Source organism: Podarcis pityusensis, assembly GCF_964106645.2.
Source record: "Podarcis pityusensis genome assembly, chromosome: 18".
Lineage (NCBI taxonomy): Eukaryota > Metazoa > Chordata > Lepidosauria > Squamata > Lacertidae > Podarcis > Podarcis pityusensis.
The window spans coordinates 5002686-5015068 of record NC_138043.1 but is presented as its reverse complement, the minus strand read 5'-3'; the positions used below and the strand labels follow the sequence as shown (position 1 = coordinate 5015068).

The following is a 12383-nucleotide window of genomic DNA, read 5'->3' as shown; positions in this document are numbered from 1 at the left end:
AGAAAGAAAGAAAGAAAGAAAGAAAGAAAGAAAGAGAAAGAAAGAAAGATGGGAGGGAGGGAAGGAAGGAAGGAAGGAAGAAAGAAAGAAAGGAGGGAAAGGAGGGAGGGAGAAAGAAAGAAAGAAAGAAAGAAAGAAAGAAAGAAAGAAAGAAAAAGAAAAGAAAGAAAGAAAGACGGCAGGGAGGGAGGAGCAAGGGAGGGAAGGAAGGAAGGAAGGAAGGAAGGAAGAAAGAAAGAAAAGAAAAGAAAGAAAGAAAGAAAGAAAGAAAGAAAGAAAGAGGAAGGAAGGAAGGAAGGAAGGGGAGAAAAGAAAGGGAGGGAGGGAAGGAGGAAGGGAGGGAGGGAAGAAAAAAGGAAGGAAGGAAGGAAGGAAGGAAGGAAGGAAGGAAGGAAGGAAGGAAGGGAAGAGAAAGAAGAAAGAAAGAAAGAAAGAAAGAAAGAAAGAAAGAAAGAAGAAAGGAGGGAGGGAGGAAGGAAGGAAGGAAGGAAGGAAGGAAGGAAGGAAGGAAGGAGAAGGAAGGAAGATCCCGCAAAGAATTCACCCATGTCGTTCAGCCAGTAGGCGATCTTCTTGTAGACTTCGTCGCAGGCGGTGACGATGACAGCCAGCACAATTTTTGGCAGGAAACGCACGATGCGCGGCAGCTCCTTAATGCTCAGCACAAATTCCTGGTGAGGGAAGAGAGAAAGGGGGGGTTCACGCAGGGAGGGCAACGAGGAGGGTTCCCCCCCCCCGAAAAAACTCGCTGCTCAGAAATGCCAATCAAAACCAATACCGTGCGCAGAAGCGGCGCCTCTAGATACAAACTTTCTGGGGTACTTACGAACCCCCAAAATGAGTTAAGTTCGTACCTGGGGGGTCCACTGTGTACGGCAAATAAATAAGCAAAGAATTGTCCAGAGAAACCGAAACTGATTCACTTAAGGTAAAGGGACCCCTGACCATTAGGTCCAGTCGTGGCCGACTCTGGGGTTGCGCCGCTCATCTCGCTTTACTGGCCGAGGGAGCCGGCGTACAGCTTCCAGGTCATGTGGCCAGCAGGACTAAGCCGCTTCTGGCGAACCAGAGCAGCGCACGGAAACGCCGTTTACCTTCCCGCCGGAGCGGTACCTATTTATCTACTTGCACTTTGACGTGCTTTCAAACTGCTAGGTTGGGAGGAGCAGGAACCGAGCAACGGGAGCTCACCCCGTCGCGGGGATTCGAACCGCCGACCTTCTGATCGGCAAGCCCTAGGCTCTGTGCTTTAACCCACAGCGCCACCCGCGTCCCTTCAAACGGATTCAGTTACTTCTTGTAAAAATAAGAAGAAAGCAACAGATAGGTTGAATTAATAAGGATGATGATGACAGTGACAATCCCGTAATCTGTCTCTCCCTGCTGCGAAAACTTCCTCCCCTCCGAAAACGCCCGGCTTTCCCCGCTCACCTGTAGCTCGAAGCAGCCCAGCATGGCGAGGAAGACGAAGGAGAGGCAGAAGAGGCAGACCGGGAGGCTGACCAGGCACTGGAAGAGCAGCCGCTTCCAGGGCGGGTAGTAGAACTCCTCCGAGTTGGTCACGGGGCTCACGCGCTTCACCCCCTGCGGGCGGGGAGAGGGGTCAACAAGGCGGCGGCCGCAGAGAGCTGCCTGCCCGGAGGAGCTAGGAAACATTGTGGGCCCGTTTGCAGCAGGGCGAGCTCAGGCCCCTGGGGGGTGGATGTGGCCCCTGGAGCCTTTCTACCTGGCCCTGGGGGGTCTCTTTAGGAACCTCGGGAGAAGAGGGGTGAATGTGTCCCCCGAAACCTTTCTATCTGGCCCTGGAGGGTCTCTTTAGGAACCTCGGGAGAAGAGGAGTGAATGTGGCCCCCGAGACCTTTCTATCTGGCCCTGGGGGGGCCCCTTAGCAGACTCAGGAGCAGAGGGGAGATTGCGGCCCCTGGGACTTCCGGTCGGCGCCATCGGTTAATGGCGGATTTCCCTCCGAGCTCCGGAGGGGGTCTGCTTTACAAGTTCGGGTCCTGTCGCTACGGCGAAGCGGGGACCCTCAAAAATTACAGGCGCGGAAGCCTGTGAACAAGGAGGCTCGGTGGGCACCATCGCGCCCCCCCGAAATCGCAAGGGAGCCTTTTTAAAGGCTCCGGAACGGCAGCGGGGGGAGAAGCGGTGCTGAGAGCCGTTACCCAGCTTGTAAAGCGAAGCCGCATCGCCATAGCCGGAGAGCGCCGATTCCTTCCTGAAAATTGGATTACAAAGTAAAACCAGTGAGTAAGACTGACTTAATTGGGATTTACAATTATCTTTTTGAAATTTGGCTGAAAACGGGATTGGTTAAAGTAAGGAAGTCAGCCTTTCCCGGACTGCATAAGGATAAAGCAAAGAAGGATTAAAAGCTGCAACCATTGAGAGATTGCAAAGAGTGAAGAGAACCAGACATAAACTGTGAATTTTCCCCCTTTTGGTAGGCAGGAGCAAAAGGGGGAGGAATTTGGAATTAGAACCTGCCAGAAAAAGATTTTAAAACTTTTTATCGCTGTGTCAAATACCCCTGAAACGGACTGCCGGGGCAAAGGAACCTGGAGAGAGAGAACTGTCAGTGAGCTGTCACTTGGATTGTTACATTGTTTCAAACTACTCAGCTCAGGAGAGACATTAAATTACTGGTTTGTTGAACTCTGAAAATATAAGAACTGTTACAATTGACTATTGGGAAACCTCAGGGGAATTTTGGACTGTAAGACATTTTGTTTAGCTTTGGAAACTTTGTTCCCCTAGAGGGCACTTTGATAACTGTTGCAAATTGGGCTGTAACTATTAAGGCAGTGGAAATTTCCCTTGAAAAACAACTAACAGCTGCGAGAGTGACCTTGGCTAGGCATGAGTGGTGCATCAGAAGAGACAACAACCAGGTCTGGGAGACAATACAAAGCAAAATCTTCACAGCGAAGAATTTCAGTCCCAGGCATCCCAGTGGCACCAGCTGCAACTGGTCAGACAAGAACAACAATGTCATCAGATCCTGTAACACAAGCTTTGGTTAAAATAAATGAGTCTTTGGAATCTTTGACAAAGCAGGGGGCGGAAAATAGTAGAAAATTGACAGAACTCTCAATCAAACTTGATCAGAATACACAAAGTGTGAATGAATTAGGGAAAAGGGTGACATCTAATACAGAATCTATTAATAAAATATTAGAGGACTCTGCTAATATACGTAAAATCGCAGAAGAAGCCAAAGTCTCTGCTGATGAGGCTAAAGTCTCGGCGGATGCTACACAGGAAAAAATTGTACCAGTTTGCAAAAAGCTAGAAGATCATACATTGGCCCTGTCTATGCTTGAATTGGAGAGGAGAAGTAGAAACTTAAGACTACGAGCGGTGCCTGAAAGTGAAGGAGACAACTTGGCGAACTTCCTTTCTAAAGAATTTTCTGATTTTTGGCAACAGGAGTTAGAGAAGGAAGAAATTAAAATAGTCACTGCTTTTAGACTGGGAAGAGCACAAGGCAGGAAGAAGCCAAGGGATTGCCTAATAACATTAAGATCAAGAGAGGAGAGAGAAAAAATATTGAGCTTGCATTTCCAAAGAACACTCGAGATTGAAAAGTCTTTTGTGGAGATCTTTAAAGATATCCCAAAGGAAATTCTAGACGCAAGAACATACTATAAAGAACTGGTCGGATTGCTGAAGAAGAACGAAGTACCTTTCAGGTGGGAATTCCCGCAAGGCCTATCTTTTAAATTCAAAGGTAGGAAAATAAGGATAAGATCAGTAGAAGATCGAGATCAATTTTTAAATCACTACAGGGAAGACCTTCTGAAAGGAACAGTCGGAGAGGAAATAACATCAGAAACGAAAGACGCAACAGACATTTTAAACCTGACGTTTGGACTGAAATCACCGACAGAAGAAGAACAACTACTCGGAGCGACAGGAGGTAAATAACTTCAGGATGGCCCTGCAACTTCTAAGCTGGAATTGTAATGGACTCAACCTTCCGCGAAGGAGGAAAAACATATTCCATTTATTGAAAAAAGAGCAGTTGGACATAATTTGTTTACAGGAAACTCATATAACAAGATTGCATAGGAAATTACTCGTCAATAAGAGATTAGGCCAAGAATTTATTTCATCGGATAAAGTTAAGAAAAGAGGAGTGGTAATCTATGCAAAAGAAAAACTTTCCCCAAAGTTTATATTTAAAGATGAACAAGGAAGATATTTGGCAATTGAAGTGCAAATTCAAGGTGAAAAATTTTTGATACTAGGGATCTACGCACCTAATGAAGGGAAGTCAGAATTTTTTAAGAAGTTGCATGAGACATTGTTGGACTATTTGGATTACAAATTAATTATGATGGGAGATATGAACGGAGTGGTATCTACAAATATGGATAAAGCACAAAGACAGGTAATTACCAGAGATGGGAGACTACCAAAGACTTTCTTTGAAATGACTGAAAATATGGACTTGATTGATATATGGAGAACAAGGAACCCTCTCGAGAGAGAGGGAACCTTCTTCTCTGAAGCAATGATGACCTGGACCAGAATCGATCAAATTTGGATTACTAGTGGGTTGGCTCCAAAGATTAAGAAAGTGGAAATCTGCCCAAAGACTTGCTCCGACCATAACGCCGTGAAGATGGAGATGAAATTTACAGTAACTGGTCAATTCAGATGGAGGATGAATGACAACCTATTTCGAGATGAGGAGATCCATAGAAAGGCCCAAAAAACTTTAAAGGACTATTTTGAAATAAATCTAAAAACTGATGTAGAAAAAAGAGTGATATGGGACGCAAGCAAAGCAGTGATGCGAGGATTTTTAATTCAACAAAATTCAGTAAAAAAGAGAAAGCAAAATGAGAAGAAGGATAAGATCTTGGAAAAGATAAAAGAAGGAGAGAAGAAATTGAGATCAAAACCAAAGTCCCAGGAGATTCTGAGAGAGATTAAGTTATACCAGACACAATATATGGAATTGATGAATCAAGAGATTGAATGGAAGATAAAACAAATGAGACAAAAGACTTTTGAATCAGCAGATAAATGTGGTAAGCTTCTGGCTTGGCAACTGAAGAAAAGACAGAAACTAAATACAGTTACAAGCCTAGAAGTGGATGGAAAGAATATTTCTAAACCTAACGAGATAAGAAACTGTTTTTTGAGTTATTTTAAAAAGCTATATTCACAAGGACCGCAGAAGGAGGAAGATATAGATGAATTCCTTAAAAAGTATGGACTACAAAAAATCTCCTACCAAAGTAAGGTGGATCTAAACCAGAGAATAACAGATCAAGAGATAGAGAGTGCCATTCAAAATATGCAACTGGGCAAATCTCCAGGACCAGATGGACTGACTTCCAGATACTATAAAGCTTTGAAGGAGTGGTTGGTACAACCATTAAAGGAAGTCTGTAATGAGATCTTGGAGGGGAAAAGGGCACCAGAATCGTGGAAAGAAGCGTATATTACACTCATACCAAAGACAGAGACTGAAAAGACTCAACTTAAGAACTACCGCCCAATATCATTACTTAATGTGGATTATAAAATTTTTGCAGACATTCTGGCAAAAAGACTGAAAAAAGTGTTGATGGAGAAGATTCATAAGGACCAAGCAGGCTTTCTCCCAAAAAGGCATTTATCAGATAATGTGAGGAACATAATAGACATTTTGGAATTATTAGAGGTGAATATAAACACTAAAGCAGTTCTGATCTTTGTGGACGCGGAGAAAGCCTTTGACAATATTTCTTGGAGTTTTATGAAAAAGAATCTTCATGGGATGGGGGTAGGCCAAGGATTTGAGAATGGTATGGGTGCCGTATACGCTGAACAAAAGGCTAAGTTGATTGTAAATAATGTGATAACTGAAGAATTTAAAATAGAAAAAGGGACACGACAGGGGTGCCCAATTTCCCCTTTACTTTTTATTTCTGTTCTGGAGGTGTTGCTTAATATGATTAGAGATGACCAGCAGGTTAAAGGTGTACAGGTCGGAGCTAAACATTACAAGTTAAGGGCCTTTGCAGATGATTTAGTACTTACTTTACAAGAGCCAGACACTAGTACAAAGAGGGTGTTGGAGCTAATTCAAGAATTTGGTCAGGTGGCCGGATTTAAATTGAATAAACAAAAGACTAAAGTTTTGGAAAAAAATTTGACAGTCATGGAAAGGGAGAAGTTCCAGAATGAAACAGGTTTGACAGTGGTAAAGAAGGTGAAATACCTAGGGGTCTATTTGACATCTAAGAATTCGAACTTGTATAAAGACAATTATGAAAAATGTTGGTCGGAAATTAAAAAAGATCTAGAAATATGGTCAAATTTGAGATTGTCAATGTTAGGCCGAATTGCAGCTATTAAGATGAATGTATTGCCTAGAATGTTATTTTTGTTCCAAACATTACAAATTCTGGACAAGATAGATTGTTTCAAGAGGTGGCAGAAGGATATCTCGAAATTTGTCTGGCAGGGCAAAAAGCCCAGAATAAAATTTAAAATACTGACGGATGCAAAAGAAAGAGGGGGGTTTGCCCTGCCGGACTTAAAACTGTATTATGAAGCAGCAGCATTTTGCTGGCTGAAAGAATGGATGCTCCTCGAGAATACAGATATCTTGGACTTAGAAGGTTTTAATAATACATTTGGTTGGCATGCATATTTATGGTATGATAAAATTAAGGTGCATAGGGCCTTTAAAAATCATATTGTCAGGAAAGCATTATATAACGTTTGGATAAGATATAAAGATTTGTTGGAAAGTAAAACCCCTAGATGGTTGTCACCTTTAGAGGCTACAGCGCTGAAAAAGCTTAATATGGAAGCTGAATGGCTAAAGTATTGGGAAATTTTGGAACAAGATGGAGATAAATTGAAGTTACAGAGTTATGAGAAATTGAAACCCAAGGTTCGAGATTGGCTCCATTATTATCAAATAATGGAGGTACATAAACAAGACAGGAAAATTGGATTCCAGGTGGAGAAATCAAAATTAGAAATCGAACTGTTAGAACCCAATACTAAGAATTTGTCAAAAATGTATAATCTGCTGCTGAAATGGAATACACAAGATGAAATAGTTAAATCAGCTATGATTAAGTGGGCACAGGACATTGGTCATAACATTATGTTTGCTGACTGGGAATGGTTGTGGAACACTGGTATAAAATTTACGGCATGTAATGCCTTAAAGGAAAATATTATGAAAATGATCTATAGGTGGTACATGACCCCAGTCAAGCTAGCAAAAATTTATCATTTGCCTGATAATAAGTGTTGGAAGTGTAAAGAAACGGAAGGTACTTTTTATCATCTTTGGTGGACGTGCCCGAAGATTAAGGCTTTCTGGGAAATGATATATAATGAAATGAAAAAGGTACTTAAATGTACTTTTCCTAAGAAACCAGAGGCCTTTCTCTTGGGCATTGTCGGCCAATTGGTGTCAAAGAAAGATAGAAATTTCTTTATGTATGCTACGACAGCAGCAAGAATACTCATCGCAAAGTATTGGAAGACAGAAGAATTACCCACCTTGGAAGAGTGGCAGATGAAGGTAATAGACTATATGACACTGGCTGAGATGACTGGCAGAATCCGTGAGCAGGGGAAAGAGACGGCGGAAGAAGATTGGAAGAAATTTAAAATTTACCTTAAGAACTATTATAAAATTGAGGAATGTTAAAATGTCGAGGTTTGGAGAAAGAAAAGGAGATTACAGTGACATAAGATTAAGCTGAAGAAAAGAATAAGAAAAAATATATTTGATAAAATTAATTAGAATTTGCTGAAATAAATTTTGGAAATTGGGATGTAGGAAGGGGAGGTTTGGGGGAGTCCGAGAAGAGAGGGATATGAAAAAAAGGTTATGAAATTTTACATGTTTGTATGTCTTTTTTTTTTTATTTGTTTGTATTGTTTAAAATCATTCTGTAAAACTAATAAAAATTTTTACAAAAAAAAAAAACAAAAAAAAAAGAAAAAAAAAAGAGATTGCGGCCCCTGAAGCCTTTCTATCTGGCCCTTGAGGGTCTCCTTAGGAACCTCAGGAGCAGGGGGGTAGATGTGGCCCCCGGAGCCTTTCTATCTGGCCCCTGAGGGTCTCCTTAGGAACCTCAGCAGCAGAGGGTTGCTTGCGGCCCCCAGAGCCTTTCCACCTGGCCCTCAGCGGACTCCTTAGGCCACACCCTCTCTCTTAAGGGAGGGAGGGGATGGTCTGTGCTTCCCTACAACGTTCTTTCCCCTGCCCCAGTTCCCAGGGCTGGATCCGGCGCCACCACTGACCCGGAACTGCGGCCGTGGTTCCTCGATGGACTCCGCCGGCGTGTCCAGGGTGCCCCACTTGTAGGCGAACTCGGCCCCCCGCCGCTTCCACTCCTCCAGGAACAGGGTGGCCCAGATAACGTTGAAGATGGCGAAGATCACACAGCAGACGTCCCGGCTGGTCTGGTGGGGGAATAAAGGTAAAGGGTAAAGGGACCCCTGACCATTAGGTCCAGTCGTGGCCGACTCTGGGGTTGCGGCGCTCATCTCGCTTTACTGGCCGAGGGAACCGGCGTACAGCTTTCGGGTCATGTGGCCAGCAGGACTAAGCCGCTTCTGGCGAACCAGAGCAGCGCACGGAAACGCCGTTTACCTCCCGCCAGAGCGGTACCTATTTATCTAATTGCACTTTGACGTGCTTTTGAACTGCTAGGTTGGCAGGAGCAGGGACCGAGCAACGGGAGCTCACCCTGTTGCGGGGATTCGAACCGCCAACCTTCTGATCGGCAAACCCTAGGCTCTGTGGTTTAGACCACAGCGCCACCCGTGTCCCTAATGATTAGTAGTTTGCATCACATGTTTACACCTATTATTATTTCATGTTATAGCAAGATTCTAGAGACTCGACTGTGAGTCTTTGTAAACCGTGTTTCTAAAGGAACTTTTGTTATTGCCAAACGCCAATATCATTAAATTTGCTATGAATACAAAAATCATTTGAAGTTAGAGCTTAATAATTCTTCCACTATTCATATACTTCTTCATTGTATTCCACTATTCATATATACTTCTTCTTCATTGTATTTCAGTCCAACAATTACTTTGATAAAATACATATTTTGCTATGTGCAAATGGCTTTAGATACCTATTAGGTCCATAAATTACCATATAGCAGGCATAGGCAAACTTGGCCCTCCAGATGTTTTGGGACTACAAAACCCATCATCCCTAGCTAACAGGACCAGTGGTCAGGGATGATGGGAACTGTAGTCTAAAAACATCTGGAGGGCCGAGTTTGCCTAGGCCCGCCATATAGCATACATTCAACACAAAAACACAGCGGCAATTTGTTGTTGACAAAGGGCAGCTGGACATATAAAGGGCCCCATTACCTTCAGTAGCTGAGGGCCGCATCAAACCGAAATCCGGCCCTGACTCCCTTGATATTTTACTCTCTCTTCCCCTCCCCTGTTCTATAGGTAACCCGTCCTCACCTGATCGTTCTCCGTGAAGGTGTAGAGGAGGGAGCCAAAGACAGCCGGGTAAACCATGGCCGATGTGTAGAATCCCAGCCAGGCAAAATACATGGCGATTTTCACACCAAAGTAGTCACAGATATCATCTGGGGGTGGCAAGGGGGAAGGAAATCAGAACATGGCTGGACCAAAGTTAATTCAGCATCCTGTTCTTTTATTCAGGAGATGAATGAATTTTATTATTTCGGTCACAGACCAGTTCCAGCCCACATACAATATCAAGGAAGTCATAAAACACGATTAGGGATACATTTGAATTTGCAATTAGGTATAACAGGGACAATACAGATATAGCAACAGTTTAAATATATATAAATTAAAACTTAGATTTAGAAGATGAGGAATGGGAAAGCCTGCACCCTCCAGATATTATTATTCCTATTACAACATAATAACAATAATTTATTATTTATACCCCGCCCATCTGACTGGGTTTCCCCAGCCACTCTGGGCGGCTTCCAACAAAACACTAAAATGCAATAACCTATTAAACATTAAAAGCTTCCCTAAACAGGGCTGCCTTCAGGTGTCTTCTAAAAGTCAGGTAGTTGTTTATTTCCTTGACATCTGAAGGGAGGGCATTCCACAGGGCGGGTGCCACCACCGAGAAGGCTCTCTACCTGGTTCCCTGTAACTTGGCTTCTCGCAGGGAGGGAACCGCCAGAAGGCCCTCGGCGCTGGACCTCAGTGTCTGGGCAGAACGATGGAGGTGGAGACGCTCCTTCAGGTATAACAATTGTTGTTGTTGTTGTTGTTAATATACTGCCCATTTTTGCAATATATATATATATATATATACTGCCCATCCTGTTCTCACATTTCAAAGATTTATTCCTGCATGAGGAAGAGTACAACACCTCGCGTTTTGCTCAGGAATGGAGAAGGCTGTACCCTCAAGATATTATTCTTATTCTTATTATCAGTGCTTTTTTTTCTTTAAAAAACTTTTAGGGGTACTCTCATTTTGACTCAAGAAAATAACCATTTTATAGTTCAAATGGGGGGAAATAAATACAGCAAATGGACAAAAGTACAAAGATTCACAAAATGTTTAGGGGTATGCGTACCTCTGCGTACCCCCCAGAAAAAAGCACTGGGTTTTATTACTATTATTATTATTACTATTATTATACCACCCTTCATCAAAAGATCTCAGGATAAAAACACAAGATAAAAACACAAATAAGTAGTTAAAAACAACAAAACAACTCCCCCCCAAAAAAACAAAATGCCGTATTTTTCGCTCTATAAGACACACCAGACCACAAGACGCACCTAGTTTTTGGAGGAGGAAAACAAGGAAAAAAATATTCTGAATCTCAGAAGCCAGAGCAGCAAGAGGGATCGCTGCGCAGTGAAAGCAACAATCCCTCTTGCTGTTCTGGCTTCTGGGATAGCTGTGCAGCCTGCATTCTCTCCATAAGACGCACACACATTTCCCTTTACTTTTTAGGAGGGAAAAAGTGAGTCTTATAGAGCAAAGAATACGGTACATTTGAAAGGCTGTAGAATATCAATCAGCCAAAGGCCTGGTTGAAGAAGAACGTTTTTGCCTGGCGCCTAAAGGTGTAAAAGGTAAAAGGTAAAGGACCCCTGGATGGTTAAGTCCAGTCAAAGGCGACTACGGGGTTGTGGCGCTCATCTCCCGAGGGAGCCAGTGTTTGTCCGCAGACAGCTTTCCGGGTCATGTGGCCAGCAGGACTAAACCGCTTTTGGCGCAACAGGACACCGTGACGGAAACCAGAGCACACGGAAATGCTGTTTACTTTCCCGCCGGAGCGGTACCTATTTATCTACTTGCCCTGGTGTGCTTTCGAACTGCTAGGTTGGCAGGAGCTGGGACAGAGAAACGGGAGCTCACCCCGTCACGGGGATTCAAACCGCCAACCTTCTGATCAGCAAGCCCAAGAGGCTCAGTGGTTTAGACCACAGCGCCCCGCGTGTCCCTATGCCTCCTGAGAAAAGGGGGGTAACGTCTCTCCTTAGATCAGGGGCAGAGAGGGGAACCTACAGGCCCCACAAGTGATCTCGGAAGAGGAGGGAGTCAGGGAAGTACGGAATTGCATACCCAAAGGTTGCGGTTCGCAAATGGCTTGTACCCACGATTTCATCAGCCGGTTGAGGATCCGTTGCTCGTGGATGGGGAAGACCTGCTGGAGAATGCCGCGGGCAGCCAATTCGGGAACTGCGGAGAAAAGAAAGAGGGGCGCAGGAGTTGAGCGAGGCAGGGGTGCGACAGAAGCCCCCTTCGACCCTGGATGCGCCAACAGCAGCTACCAAAGCTCTAGGTAAAGGTAAAGGGAGCCCTGACCATTAGGTCAAGTCGTGACCGACTCTGGGGTTTTGGCGCTCATCTCGCTTTACTGCCCGAGGGAGCCGGCGTACAGCGTACGGGTCATGTGGCCAGCATGACTAAGCCGCTTCTGGCGAACCAGAGCAGCGCACGGAAACGCCGTTCACCTTCCCGCCGGAGCGGTACCTATTTATCTACTTGCACTGGTGTGCTTTCGAACTGCTAGATTGGCAGGAGCAGGGACCGAGCAACGGGAGCTCACCCCATCACGGGGATTCGAACCGCCAACCTTCTGATCGAGAAGTCCTAGGCTCTGTGGTTTAACCCACAGCGCCACTAGTCCTTTGCAATTTAAAAGTTTAAAGCAGACCTACTTTGCCCTGTCGGACCCCAAGAGTGGAATGAGCTTTGGGGGTGGGTGGGCAGGCCTAGCCCCCTCCTCAGAAGTGGTACCTCCCCCAGCAAGTTTCTGCCAAACAGATGAACTAGAAGGATGTGGCAGAAGGACAACAATGGCCATGTTATGTTTCCTTCTTCCGGTTGGGCTCGTCGCCGGTTTGTGTTTACTGACTTTAAACAGCTT

At 44.3% G+C, this 12383-nt stretch overlaps 1 protein-coding gene across 3 annotated transcripts in view; it reads right to left on the bottom strand.

Moving 5' to 3' along the window:
• ANO8 (anoctamin 8) overlaps window positions 1-12383 on the bottom strand; it is a 51723-nt gene that overhangs the window by 15238 nt on the left and 24102 nt on the right. For all 3 annotated transcript variants that reach the window (XM_080988772.1, XM_080988773.1, XM_080988774.1), the window contains exons 6-10: window positions 11576-11692; window positions 9466-9593; window positions 8272-8433; window positions 1432-1584; window positions 545-671 (exon numbers count right to left, since the gene is read on the bottom strand). In XM_080988772.1, coding sequence (XP_080844898.1) covers window positions 545-671; window positions 1432-1584; window positions 8272-8433; window positions 9466-9593; window positions 11576-11692 — 687 coding nt within the window. The remainder of the gene's footprint in view (window positions 1-544; window positions 672-1431; window positions 1585-8271; window positions 8434-9465; window positions 9594-11575; window positions 11693-12383) is intronic.